At 45.5% G+C, this 14,941-nt stretch overlaps 2 protein-coding genes across 3 annotated transcripts in view; one reads left to right on the forward strand and one right to left on the reverse strand.

The window, feature by feature from the left end:
- Positions 1-14,941, forward strand: part of PDE12 (phosphodiesterase 12) — a 508,182-nt gene that overhangs the window by 38,001 nt on the left and 455,240 nt on the right. The gene's annotated exons all lie outside the window — the stretch shown is intronic.
- The window catches only part of IL17RD (interleukin 17 receptor D), a 78,418-nt gene continuing 68,544 nt past the window's right edge, over positions 5,068-14,941 (reverse strand). For both annotated transcript variants that reach the window (XM_050781155.1, XM_050781154.1), the window contains exons 10-13: positions 14,754-14,864; positions 13,451-13,635; positions 9,875-10,817; positions 5,068-8,795 (exon numbers count right to left, since the gene is read on the reverse strand). In XM_050781155.1, the coding sequence (XP_050637112.1) occupies positions 8,683-8,795; positions 9,875-10,817; positions 13,451-13,635; positions 14,754-14,864 (1,352 nt within the window). In that variant the 3' untranslated portion in view covers positions 5,068-8,682. The remainder of the gene's footprint in view (positions 8,796-9,874; positions 10,818-13,450; positions 13,636-14,753; positions 14,865-14,941) is intronic.

Consider the following 14,941-nt stretch of genomic DNA (forward strand, 5'->3'; position numbering starts at 1 on the left):
CAGGAGTGGTGATGCTTCAGAGACTTCAACTCCAGTGCTGCCAATTCCTTGTTTGTGCCCTTGGCAAAGCTATACAATTTCTAGACCTCAGAATCTCAAAATTGAGGCTGCTGATAGTACCCTCCACAGGGAGTCATGGTAAGAAAAAACATGAAGAGCACTAAGAGCAGGAACCAGCCCTGTCGACACTCAGAGGATGGCAATCATCACTTCCTCTCTGACATTTACTTTATGGGAAAGCTCTCTATTGCCTTTGACCACACATTTTTCAGTCCATCCCTACCTGGCTGGCTTGACCTTTACCAAGGGCATACCTGAGCCGTCTAGGTAGGGTTTGCCTCAGCTCATATCCTGGCTTTGCCACTAGCCAACTGTGGGATCACAAGTCAGCTATAGACTCTCTGAGCCTCAGTTTCCTCATGTGTAAAATGGAAACAGTAGAATTGGCCACCTCACAGAGCAGCTGTGAAGATGAATGAGATGATGTGTGTAAAGCACTTAGCACTCCTGGAAATAAAAAGAATGGACAGAGTGTGGGGGAAAAGGAAATCAATGGGAGAAATGATAAGAAGCCTCCTGGGTGACTCTAACCAGGAGAAATGAAGGATATGCGAAGGTCAGGAGGCAAGAATGTGTGAGAATTTCCTCCTCTCAGAAACAACAATGCTTCCCTCAGAGCTGTTTTCTTTGGGGGGGTTTTGTTTTTTACCACTCCTTCTGTTTTCCTTGAGCTCCTCAAACAGGGTAGGTTGTAGGTCCTGAGCACATTAACATCCCAGTGAAGTATGAGAAGGAATAAGTAAATAAGGAAGATCCAATGTTTAAAATCTATTATGGTCCCAAGACCCCAAATTTAGACTACATCCCGCTCGGGCAATGGCCAAAAGCTTGTATTCTATGTCCTTGCTATTTGTTAACCCTCACTGTCCTCCTGTGGACGCTGTCATTTACTGAACATGTACTACGAGCCAGGAATGCACAGGTGGCACTTTACATTCGCCGTGCAGTTTAATTCATCGCCCTGTAAAGTAGGGCCTCTCTATGGACGAGAGGCTGAGGGGCAGAGTCTGACAGTCACTGGGGCACAGCAACAGTAGCAGAGGCCAGGCGCGGTGGCTCACACCTGTAATCCCAGCACTTTTGGAGGCAGAGGCAGAAGGATTGCCTGAGCTCAGCAGTTCGAGAGCAGCCTGGGCAACGTGGGGAGACCCTACCTCTTAAAAAGAAAGAAAGAAAGAAAGAAAAAACAGTCAGCAGAGCTGGGACCTGACCCTGAAGGTGATGGACACCAAGAAGTTAACTCACAGAGCATGGGGGTCACAGGAGGGGAGAATGTCCATGGAAGACTGAGCAGGCATCTTTTTTTCTGAGTGACAAGAAACGTTTGTGTGCAGCCCCCAAATCTCAGTGCCTTTTTTCAAATTTCTGAAAAGAAAGTCCATTTGTTCTGAGAAGTCAAATTTCTTTCTGATATAAGTAACCCTGTTGCAGCAGGGAGGCCTGTTGCCACATGGGGTAATGGGCGACTGATTGCCTGGGGAGCCGAGCTGAAGGTCTAGGGCAGCACGGTCCTGTTCTCTAAAGGGCAAGGAAGACCGGCCACCCCTGGCCTCCTCGTCGTGAGGCAGAGCCCTCCGAAAACTGGGCTGGGAACCCCAGCCAGTCAGGAAACAAGAAAGATGAAAAATGAACCACTACAACCTTAAAACAAAACATTTTATTTAATGCAGAAATTCTAAGGTACAAAAACATTTTGTAAATGTCAGCTGTGATCTACTATCACCTATTTACAGAGTTATGTACAAATCAAATAAGTCATTAACATTTTCAATGTAAAAAATACAGCACGCTGTTAAGAGTTCTGTCAGTGCTCATTATCCCACTAGATCCCACAAACGACAAACTCAAAGATGAAACAAAGGCAACGTCATCAATAACCACCATATTCCACAGGCTTTCTCCCCTAGGATGTAGTAACAGGGAGTTTCCACAGGGAAAAATTATCTTTTAAAAAACTAACAGTAAAAATAGGAGTTACTATCTAGATGAACACATTTGGTTTTCACAAAAGCTTTTGCTGCGGTCTGGATTCACCATGCTTTTTTGTTGAGAGAAACATACCAAACTTTTTGTTGTTGTTGTTGAGATAGAGTTTTGCTCTTGCTGCCCAGGCTGGAGTGCAATGGCGCGATCTCAGCTCACCGCAACCTCTGCCTCCCAGATGCAAGCGATTCTCCTGCCTCAGCCTCCCGAGTAGCTGGGATTACAGGCGCCCACAACCACGCCTGACTAATTTTGTATTTTTGGTAGAGACGGGGTTTCACCATGTTGGTCAGGCTGGTCTTGAACTCTGGCCCTCAGGTGATCAGCCCACTTTGGTCTCCCAAAGTGCTGGGATTACAGGCGTGAGCCACCGTGCCCCGCCTGATATGAAACTTTTATTTTTAATTTATTTATTTATTTATTTTTTTTTGAGGCGGAGTCTTCACTCTGTCGCCCAGGCTGGAGTGCAGTGGCACCATCTCGGCTCACTGCAAGCTCCGCCTCCCGGGTTCACGCCATTCTCCTGCCTCAGCCTCTCGAGTAGCTGGGACTACAGGCGCCCGCCACCGCGCCCGGCTAATTTTTTTTGTATTTTAGTAGAGACGGGGTTTCACCGTGTTAGACAGGATGGTCTCGATCTCCTGACCTCGTGATCCGCCCGTCTCGGCCTCCCAAAGTGCAGGGATTACAGGCGTGAGCCACCGCGCGAAACTTTTAAAACAACAGATGAGCACATTAGTGTAATCCAATGGCAAGTTTTTGTCTAACAATTGGAGCAGCTAATTTTGTCTACATCATGTACAAATAGAAGATTGCCCCTGAATCTTCCTGAAATTTTATAGGATATAAATATCAGATACGCAGTCATAACTGTTTGCTTTCGTGAGACGTCTGATTGTGCAAAACGCAGTGCTTGGTCAGTTGAGAGCAGAACATAAACAAGATTCTGGAGGTGTCTGTGGTCTGAGCTGAATTTTAAAGAACGAAAGGGCAAGAGGGAAGACAACTGGCCAAACTTCCCCAGACATCTTCACTGGGGGACTCAAATGTCTTTGCAAATTAGCCCTCAAACAGCAATGGGAAGGTGGTGCTTAGCAACTACTGCTGTTACCTCACCAGTGGTTAAACGGAAGTCTGCACTATTTAATATTGTGAGTCATGAAATAAAGGTGATGTCTACAGAGATGTGTAAAAATAGGATCTAAAATTGGGAGGGAGGGGTAGCTGCCACTCAGAAGGTAAGAGCTGGTCTCAACATAGTATACATCAGAAATAAGCACCAAGTGTTTGATCTCAGGAGGAAAACAAACACAAGTTATGATAGATGACTATCATCAGGGGAAAAAATGTGGTAGTCAAATAATTCTCCATGAATATAGGCAATATATCATTTTGTAAAAGTGCCATTATATTTTTAAGTGGTAAGAGGAGCTGGGTGTGCAAGAATTTCCCCCATAATCCCCACCCTGAGCCTGGTCTTCACAAGGCACCAATGTGAGTAAGGCACCAACATTCTGTTTGGGCAACTAAACTAAGTGTGAAGCTGAGAAACATTATAGCAGTGAAAATTATTAGGCCCCTGGAAAACAAGAGCCATGAAGAATGGTTTAAGTGGGTGGAATTATTTATCACTGAAATAAAAACACCAGGGGGATGACTTCACTGTGGTTTTCGAATACATGGAAGGTGACCAGCTGTTCTTTCTCCACTACATGCCGAACAAAAGGAAGCCGGCTTGAATTTCTATAAGACATACAAAGAACTATCTGATCAGCAGGGTAGGTTACAGAATCTCCTTCTTGTAAAATAAAGAATACCATCTACAGCCGTATGTCTGGAATAATTCAGGCACAGCCCTGTCTGACACCAGGGGAAGAACATGCTAGATAATCCAAACTTTCTCCTAGTCCCTAAACCCTGAAACTAGAATCAAAGCCACTGGCTTGCAGTCAGATTTCCTTTTGTCTATTTTCACTCTGATCCTGGAAAGGAGGTGATATGGCAAGGATGACCCAACACTCCATTTGGACTCCTAACTGGTATCTCAATATCAGGAAAAGCTTTTCTCTGTATACTGTTTCACACCTCCAAAACAGAGTCAATTCACAGATCACTCAAAATGGAAGATAATGCAAATACCTGGCTCTAATGGATGCTAGGAGGTTCCTTGCCTTACTTTCTAAAATTGCCTGCTTTCCTAATCATGTCTTGGCCTATGCTCAGAACTGCACACCATCTAAAAAAAATTATTATGCCAAGAGCTAAAACTATAAACAAAGCCCTTTAGGTTGTGAAGTTTAAATGAAATTGTTCCCGGCATTTTTTAAATTGAGAGAGCATAAATCTGATTTTGAAATTAACAACTGGCTTGCCTTTCTTTTAAGACACCATGAAATGCAAAGATGCAATCAAGACATGTCCAGTACATTCAGAATCACATCAAATTTCTTTGCGGGAGAGGCTGGAGAAAGAAGCAATCCAACTACTGGCTGCATTTAGCAAGAGCATTTTCTGGTGACACCATCTGTAATTACCATGAATGCCTTTCCTTCAAATCTTATAAAGCAGAGGTTAACAAACTGGTATTCAGTGGACCAAATCAGGTCTATCCATGTCTTCTGCTGGGTCTAAATTCACTTGAATTTTAACTTAGTTGTCAATATTTTTTAAAATCAGAATTTTTCATATGAAAATCCAGACTGTCAGCTTTTCTTGAAAAATGGGAAGATTGGCCGGGCGCGGTGGCTCAAGCCTGTAATCCCAGCACTTTGGGAGGTCGAGACGGGCGGATCACGAGGTCAGGAGATCGAGACCATCCTGGTTAACACGGTGAAACCCCGTCTCTACTAAAAAATACAAAAAATTAGCCGGGCGCGGTGGTGGGCGCCTGTAGTCCCAGCTACTCGGGAGGCTGAGGCAGGAGAATGGCGTGAACCCGGGAGGCGGAGCTTGCAGTGAGCTGAGATCCGGCCACTGCACTCCAGCCCGGGCGACAGAGCGAGACTCTGTCTCAAAAAAAAAAAAGAAAAATGGGAAGATCAGGAAATACTTCATGGCCACAGTCGACTGGAAAATTGCCCCCTGTGGGTAGAACAGGGGCACTTCAGTTTTGCCTCAGTCCCCACCATTCCCTATTGCTCTCTGACACAGACAAAGTATATTAATTACCATTTATCATCACACCGCTGTTTTCCTTATACCTCACATGCTATACTGGTGACCACTGAAGGTATAAGATCTGCTAAATAAGAGCAGTAGTAGTCTTCACCAACAGAAAATAAAAGACTAGTAACCTTCACATTGGCATTGTCCACTTCTCTTCAATAAAGACAGAAAGAATTTTTTCTCTATTCTTCAGGGAGCCAAATTAGTGTTGAAGTTGGGGGGCCAGAGTGTTTTCTTTTGGGAGGAGGGTGTGTCATTTTTCCTCCAGGAATAAAATTGGTCCTCTCGCCCTTTATTTCTTTTAAAAGAAAAGATGCTCAACTCTGAAAAAAAGGCTCTGAAAATCATGTAACCCCACATTTTTTGAAGGATAGTCTCCTGTTTATTTGCACTTAAGTCAGGAGACCTGAGACTAACAGTTGGTATTTTAAAAAAGATACTCGTGGCTATGAAGTTATAAGACTGAACGCTGACAAACAAATACGAACTTAAATATCCATGACTTACTACACACTGATTCCAATGATGTCACCACTGCTAAAGACATTTTATTGAACTTCTGATCTGAGACTGTCTTCAGTTATTCCTAACATGCCAATCAAAAACTCTGTCTTCTAACTTTATGGCCTGATCTCATTTTTGGCTCAAGATACTATTATCTGGCTGGGTCACCATTTGAATACCTGGGCCTGGACTGGAATGACTTCTGATTCTTTCTGGAGATCGATTGCCTCAAAGGCCCAAGACAGCCCTCTGGAGGAGCTTCTGCACCCTGTATGGCTGGGCTGAGTCTGTTGAGGTGGTCTCTGCTGAGGTGGTCTCTGCTGCTTGTAACCAGTCTCTGAGAAGGCACACCTTTACCTGAGCTTTAACCTCCTTGATCACTCTCCTGGCAAAGCTGACGACATCAGATGCTAAGTCCTTTCTATAGTGCATTGGTAAGTTAAGATGAACAACTAGCACTCTACCTTCAGCTACCTGCAGGCTTCTTGGTTTTCCTGGAACCCTGGACTTACCCCTGATCTCTTTTCTAAAGGACACTGTCTAACCTACCCACAAAAGCCTTTTACTCTCAGGATCAAGGCCTCTCATGGAGATCATCCCTTTTTCCATTTCTTGTTTCCACAATATCTAAAAGCCTGTGACTTGGCAGAACGTTTTTCTGAATTTCATCTTATATCCACCATCTGGGACAATTTCTGAGTCAAAAAATGCAGCTTTGCTTAAAACAGATGTTTTGCCTTAATCTGCAGGGCAAGGATTCCCATTTCTAGCACAATGGGGAGAGTAGAAAAAGTGAAACTAATGAAACAAAACTAGGAAGTTGGACTTCTCAATTTATTCTGAGGCAATCACACTGTCGTTTCATTACTTGGTATATTAAGAGTTTGATTTTGTTGATCAGAAACATTAGTATTTCAACATAAGTATCAAAACCCTAAATCCAAACTAAAACATCCCCTGATTTTTCGACTAGCACTCTCTTTTTCCCTTCCATTTCCATAAGGAGTGAGTTCACGTGGCTAGCTCTCTGCCCACACACCATTGGAGCCCAGTTAATGCTTCTCCTCCCAATCCTCCATTCTCTGCCTGGGGCCACTTTCCCAGAGATGCCTTATTTCATGAGCAAAGCTGAATATCCTAAAAGCGACTCCTAATGGTTCCTCTGGGACAGGAAACATCTCTTGACCTCAATAAGAAATCTCTCATAATGTTCCAAGTGAATTTTCATATGTTAGCAAGTTTGGACTAACCAATCTCCTTCACAGAATGTATGCCTAGGATGAAATGGCGGGACAGTCATGTGTGGTAGGAGCTCTGCACTCATTCCAGATTCCATAAGAACAACATGGAATGACTCTTCTCTGAGTTGCCTGTTTTTATGGGGAGACAGTCTTGCAGCTCCCTGTCTCTCCCTTGGAGCAGCTGCAGGAAACTTGATGCCAGAGAACAGACTAGCACGTTCTTCTCCCAAAAAGCTGCCAGCTGCCTTTACAGAGCAGTGAGTATGACATTTGCATCAGAAATATACACAAACCTTTTCTTTCCAGCAGGGGTGCAAGTCCCCCTTTCCCCACCTGCCATGCATGTGCTTAGAAGGGAAAGTCCTGCCCCATCCCACCTCCCACTCTGCCTCAGGATATTTCTCAACATACCCCTTCATGCTGGTCTTATCTGACGACAGACTTAAAACCACAGTCCCTGGGCTGAATGCTGAGAAAACGGGGTGCCAAAATCTAACAGCACCCGTGTGAAAGGCAGTGAGAGATGTCCACACCTGCTCAAAGGCACGGGGAGAAGGGTTTCCACAGGGAAGACCAAGACAGCATTCATTACACACGTGCTAATCATCAGATGGAATGTGAACAATTGTTTTTTCTTTAGAAACAGAACTCTGTAGAACAAAGTCATTCATAAAAATGGAACATTTACTTTTGTGACTATCCCCTCCATTCTACCTTCTTAAAAAGAGGTTTGTCATTAGTCAAAACCAGTTCAGCAGATTAACTGGCCATCACCTCCACACACTGCTGTATTTCAGTGAATTCTGATCCCTAATATTCAGGACACAGCTTTAGACCAGAAGGCCAACCAAAGCACGAACTGCAACTTCCAATAATACAGACCAGCTGGGTAGCAGTCTCTTAAGAATAAACTTCCAGATACCAACATCTGAGATACAGCACAGTAAATGTAACCCATGGAAACAGCAGGCAGATCTGGCCTCCACATGATGTCTACTCAGACCAAGAGGAGGCTGTGTGTGCTGAGGTCCTGGGGCCTTCTGCACATTGACCAACCTATCTCAGATGGAATGGTCAAGAAGGTCAGCCTGGCCCTGTGAGCTTCACCTCAATCAGTCATGCTTCCCAGTAACACAGAGACTCATTTCATAAAAGGTGACCGTATATTCAGTCACTTTCTTGACTTTTGACTCAAAGCTTATATTTAACACCCATGGCAATGTAAATTCTACATCAAAAATAAATGAGAACATTATCTGCAATACAACATGGATTCCAGATAGACTGGCACTTGATTTCTGTGGCTATTATGCTAAAAGTGCCTTTTTTCACAAAACATTTCAAATCAAGGTAGCCAATAGCAAACAGGCAAAGTTTGCAGAGCTCAGTGAAGTCTAAATGACCAGTGAAGGTATCTTCCTTTTTTTTCTTTACATATTTCTTCCCTACCTCCCACAACAGGCTCTGATCCAAGGACTAACCAAATATGGCAAGCTGTTGTCAGACCTTATGGACATGCCTTTCAGAGCTCCATATCATTTTAGAAAATTGGAGAGTTTGCCAAGATATCTGGTGAAGGGTTGGAGCAAGGGAGAACTGGCCAGCATTTCACTCCAAATATCCTTGTATGAGACCTCAGCTCCAAGTGGGCCATGCAACCAGGGAGATAAGCTGGGGAATCAGAGGGAGGCAGCAGCTAAAGTGGCAATGCTTAGACTCTTTCATTTTGTTACAAAGGGGCGACTGCGTGGAGTTCATCAGTGTAGCTGCGGCAACCAAGATCTGCTTTGCACGCTCCAGAAGAGAGGAGCTTGGAAGGAAGGGCAGGAGGTTCCTCTTCACCTAAGTAGAGAAGAGAGTACAGAGTCACACTATCATCGCATTTCACTGGGCTGGGCGGGTGCTCATGCCAGAATATGGCTGGATCTGGGTTTGGACTATGGCTCTGTATTAATGAGGTAAGAATCCCAACCAGCTCAAGATGGGGCTAGTCCTCCTAACAGGTTCTAGTTCCCTTAGCTGAGGAAGGAAGAGATATTTCGTAAAAGTAAAGGGTTTGGGCTGAGCGCAGTGGCTCACGCCTGTAATCCCAGCACTTTGGAAGGCCGAGGTTGAGGGATCACTTGAGGTCAGGAGTTCGAGACCAGCCTGGCCAACATGGTGAAACCCCATCTCTACTAAAGATACAAAAAATTAGCTGGGCATGGTGGTGTACCTGAAATCCCAGCTACTTGGGAGGCTGGGCAGAAGAATTGCTTGAACCTGGGAGGCAGAGGTTGCAGTGAGCTGAGATCGTGCCATTGCAGACTGGGCAACAGGGTGAGACCCCATCTCAAAAAAAAAAAAAAGTCAAGGGTTTGTATGCATGACCCCAACTAGTTACAGACATAGTAAGGCACAGCCTGAGATGGCATCTAGCTGATGCTCCCTGGGGAAGTAGGCCTTCCTAGACAGCCCTCATACCTGGGACCCTGTGCTGAGCTAAGATAGAAATAATACTGTACCCATGAATCCCAGACTCAATGAATGTAGCTGTAAAGACAATGGGGGGCGGTGAACACTATAGGTCTAAAAAAGACACGCATCCACAAACTGTTATCCAAGACCCTCCGGGCCCAATGTGTTTTCATGTCTGATGTTTTTGAAGTTTAGAAAAGTGATACGGTGCATATACTATATGTGGCACAACACCCCTTGCAGGGTCTGGGCAACTCACCATAATTTAGCATTAGTATTTCTGCAACTCAAACATGTGAGTATTCCCATCACCTGGTATAAATCAAGACTACCAAACGAGCTGTGTTCTCATCAGGTTTCACTGCCCAATAAGTTGGCACCAAAGCTGGAAAAACGCTTTGACTATTTCAGAAGCATGGCCAAAGGCTGTGTGCTGTTAGAACCCGGCCCCAAAGTCACCTTACCCAGGCCTGAAGAGGAGGACACGCTCTCCGTCAGGGAAGATGTTTCTGTCTGGTCTGTCGAGAGTCCTTCCATCAGTGGCAGAGACAGCTCAGATGAGGGCACAGACGAGTCATAGATGCCTGAGTCCCGCGGCATGTCCGAGGGGCTGCCGGCTTTCACCGTGTGCAGCAGGGGCTGCAGAGCGGCGCTACCATCAAGGGCAGGCCGGGCCTCCGCGTCTTGGTCCAGGCCCCCGTGCTGACTCTCGTGCTGGGAGTCGGCTGGTCCAGTTGCCCCAAGAACGGCCGCCTCTACCTTTAGGCAGAAATCGCTCTCGGGCCCTGGTTTGCACATGACATCATTTAAAACCAAGCCCGAATCAAATTTCTCCAAGACTGGCTCCCGGTAGCGCAGTGGAGGAGCATGGAAGGGAACGAACTGCTTTTCGAACCAGTCGGGCTCCTCGTCGATAAACTGGTGCATGTTGCAAATGGCGACGTACAGGGACCTGCCTGACTTGCTCCGGAAGTAGTTCCTTCTGCTGCCCTGTCGCGCGTGCTGCCCCGGCTCCTGGAGGCCGTGGTCTCGGGAGTGCAGGTGGGTACAGAGCTGGGGAAGATTGTCCATGAGTTTATACTTGGTACTCAGGTCTAGGACACCGGGGACGTCTCCCTCGCAGGAATAATCAAAGTAGACGGCGATGAACTTGCTGAGCGCCGCGGACGAACTCTGCTTGGCCTGGCGGAGCTTTTCGGCAATGGCTGACACCGCCACCAGGAAGAGTTCTCCTTTCCCCGAGCCTCGGCCACCTCCTTTGTGTTTGTAGTTCTTCTTGTCCACAAAGTACTTCATACCTTTGGAACAAACCACAATGATGAACTGGGATTCGTGGATCTTCTGGATGACCCATTCTCTCTGCCCTTCTCTACAGAGGCTGAAGTCTTCCCACAGGTCCAGAGCCACCTGGAAAGAGAACAAGGCACCGTGTCACCCATACAGAAGGCTCTGGAAGAGGCTCGGGAAGTGAGTTACAGGAAGGGAAATGTCAGAAGGAGGCCATCTCATCTGCCCCTTAACCCTTATGAGCACAGCTATGTGCAGGCTCCAGGTTACACCATACCAAGGAATAGCTAAAGTTCCATGGGTGATGGTCATATGCTAGTCCCTCTGCAAAAACTTGCCATCCATCCATTTTCGTATCACACGGCGTCATTACCACTCCTGCCCTACAAGTGAGGGGACAGAAGCACAGCGCTTTTGGCACCTTGCTGAAGTCACACCCTACATAGGGCATCCTCAAGGAAGAAACAGGTGGTAAAGAGCACAGGACAGAGAAACTGAGGTTGGTTATCTGGTGAGTGAGGTACCTGGATTGGAGGGGCAGATCCTGGAGAGAAGGCTGGCAGGCTCTGAGAGGAAGATGTGGATGAGTGGCTCCAAAGTGAACTGGGAGATGGGGCTCAGGCCTGGATGCCAGTCACCCCCAATTATAGGTGACTCACATCCAGACAGTGACTGACAAAGGAACCTATCTCGACACTCTCATAGCCTCAGGCGTACGCATGCTGTTTACTAGTTTGTCCATGGCTGGAGAGGAGGTTAGTGAACTGCATTAACATGGTCATTCTGAATAACTCACTCAGGACTGACTAGCACCTTCCTCCATGACTTCACACAAGTCTACAAAGCTACATCTCTACAAGGCTGGTCATTGGCAAGGCTTTACCCCCAAGGGGGTCTAGTAGGGAGATTGTGGGGGTGGCTGACAAAACAGAGAAAATCAGACATGTGTGGCCCCTCAGAGGACTTCACCTTCTCAGACCACTTTCACCTAATTCTGCTGAAAACATCTCTTGGCGATTGTGTTGATGTCTTTCCTTCTGTAGTTCAGATATTAATTCCCAATGGCTATGACCAAATACAGCAGCCACACTATCTTACAGGGAAGGGCATTCTGAAATGACTTTGTTCTCCTCTTCTGCTCTAAGATGTTACCAATGGGGAAAAAACTCCAACATCCATCCACTTGCTGAAAATAACCCTGAATTATCTTCTACTTTCCTTAATTCTTGATAACATTACACATGCTAAAAGCTCAGTGGGAGTATACACCAAGCATTTTTTAAATGTTCCTATCTTTGACCCAGCAATTCCATTTCCAGGCATCTTTCTTGGGAAATCATCACAAATGGGACAATATTGAACCACTGAGATGTTTAATATTTGTACTAATTCAGTTACGGCACATCAGTATGGAGGGTCATGTAGCTATTTAAAATTGCAGTTTATATATAACTACTAATAGTGTAAAAAATTATTAAGAGACTGCAAAAAAATCATTTCAATCAGCCCCAAAGGCAAAACTATGCGTGAGTTCACCTATATGGAAAAAGACTGGAAGGAAATAAACCACACATGAAATGTGAGTTCCTCTTTCTCAGATTTTCTTTAATCAGGTTGGGATACCAGACAATGTTTTATTTATCATCCTTTTCTCGTTCCAAATTTTCTACAGTAACTATTACACTAATAACTGGAAGAGCGTTTTCCCCAGAGGCTAAATACTTGTGAAGTAGAGCAAACTTGGTTGCCTGTGGTATCTGAAAACTGTGCCATTGGCTAGAGTGCAGTTATTTTCAGGACGTGCTGATCCACCAACCTCACCGCTTCCATGCAGAGGGAAACTAGGCTAGCGTAGTATGTTATGCTGACACTAGGGGGCAGCCTCACCACATGGAGAGATTCTGAAAAACATACCAATGGGCAGTTTCAAAGCAAAAACAACTTCCAATCACACAATTATTGTACAGTTCTTGCATTTGCAAGAAACAGGGTATGCCTTCCATGAGAGTTTCAGACTTCACTCTAAAAATGTACATTCTGACATTATAGAAAAGGATATTAATAACATATTAATAACTCAAGAGAACAGCTAAGAAACCAGAGCAGATCATTTCAGTACTTGACACAATATTGCTTTCTGGGAGTGCTCCCTTCCTACCTCCCTGTTCTCTCTGGCCAGTGCCCTCTCCTGCATCACCAGTTTCTCCCCGTCTATGATTCCACCAGTCAATGGTCAAACAGCTTCACAGAGCCATTTGTTTATCACTTCTCCCTGGACCTCAAGATCCCCTCTAATGGCAGCCTCATCCCTCATTCCCCTTCTCAGCAGAACTCCAAACAACAGTGTGAACTCACTGCTTTACTTGCCACTCTCTCTTTGATCCTCCGAGTGGGGCTTCTGTCCTGAACATGCTCACTAGGATGAGTGACACCCTTCAACTCCAATTGCATGTTTCCATGGAAGCTACTGGTCTTCTTAATGCTTACAAAACTTCCTGCCAGGTGAGTGCCACTCAAAGCTCTAGAGCATAAGTTTGTCAGAATTAGAACTAAGTATTATGAAATATTTAGTGCTGGTGATGGGTAAGACAGACTGAAGAAAGAATGCAAGACTATCCCCAGTTTGAAAGCTGCGGCACTACTCAAGGGCAAGTGTCACCACAGGAGGCCCAGAGGAGAGGAGAAGGCAGTGGGGAGAGAGTACGGGGCAAGTGTCCTGGCCAGGGTAGGAGAAGGAACTTTAGATTCCGCACCTCACAGCCACAGAAGTCCTGGAGGAAGTAGGCGAAACACTGGACGACATTCATGTGATTCTGGCCATCTTTACTGGAATAGCAGAGAAAGACCTTTGGCCGCGGCCGGAGCCTCTCTCTCGGGAGTGCTGCAGTGTATGTGGAAGACTCAGAGCTCTCTTCATCTAAATGTGAATATATGTTTTCTAAATTGGAAAAGAAGATAGGGTTGATACCTGCAAGCAATGCTTTGTTCTATTCCCTAAGAATTGAAACCCAGTGCTATCTTCAAGAAAGAACAATTGACACGTCTACCTAGAGTAGTCCCAGTCCCCAACTCCATCAGCCCCCTCAGGTCATCACTTGGAATGGGACAGTTGATTTCCGCAGTGGAGCAGCGAATGGTCAAAAATTGTTCTTCACCTGAAACTGACCTTGGATAAATTAAGAAATGTTGCAGGGGTCATCCTGGTTAGCAGAGCGCCACCCTAGTTAGCAGAGTGCCCAGAACTGGCTCTTACAGCCAAGTGCACCTATTAGACCAATTAAGCACGGGCAGAGCTGATATTTTCTTAAAAGAGTTTTTATTGAGGTATAATTTACAAAAGTAAAGTACCTAAATCTTAAGTGTACATCTCAGTGAATTTTTATGGAAGTATACAACTGTGTAACCCTCACCTAGACCAAGCTATGGATCATTTACAACACCTCAGAAGGTTGTCTCATGGTGACTTTTGTAAATGAGCAAGCCCTACCTATATCCTTACTTATATTTCAAGCTTCCTTTATGTCCCTGAATTTACTATCCTATGGTTGAAAATAGAATTATGGGCCAGAGGCCGTGGCTCATGCCTGTAATCCCAGCACTTTGGGAGGCTGAGGCAGGAGGAATGCTTGAGCTTAGGAGTTAGACCAACCTAGGCAACATAGTGAGACCCCATGACTACAAAAAAAAAATGTTTTTTTAATTAGCCAGGCATGGTGGTGCATGCCTGTAGTCCCCAGCTACCTCAGGGGGCTGAAGTGGGAGGATGGCTTAAGCCTGGGAAGTCGAGCCTGCAGTGAGCTATGACTGTGTCACTGCACTCTAGCCTGGGCAACAGAGCGAGACCCTGTCTCAAGAAATAGATATATAATGATACCTGTTTTTTTAGTGGCTCCTGAGGTTAAAAGCCAAATATTTTAATTCTGGGAACTGAATAGGAGCTATGAGGCTTCCCAGGAGCCATCCTGGAGGACCCAGGTACTCCCAGTCTCCCTTTCTGTTGGCAGCAACCCCTGGTCTGCCCCTTGTTGTGGGGAGACACAGCACACGAAGAGATACCTTGTTGCTTCTTGCGGCACATCACAGTGAAGAGCGTCGCGAATGCTGATATGACCACCAGTGGCACTGTGATAGCCACAGCTCTGATGGGCCCAGCCCACGGGGAGTGCACTGGGAAATTTCAAAGGGAAAGTTTTTAAACTTAAGCAGTGTAAAGGTTCAAAGAGAAACAACTTTCTTTCTTTTTA

Source organism: Macaca thibetana, chromosome 2, assembly GCF_024542745.1.
Source record: "Macaca thibetana thibetana isolate TM-01 chromosome 2, ASM2454274v1, whole genome shotgun sequence".
Taxonomy (NCBI): Eukaryota; Metazoa; Chordata; class Mammalia; order Primates; family Cercopithecidae; genus Macaca; species Macaca thibetana.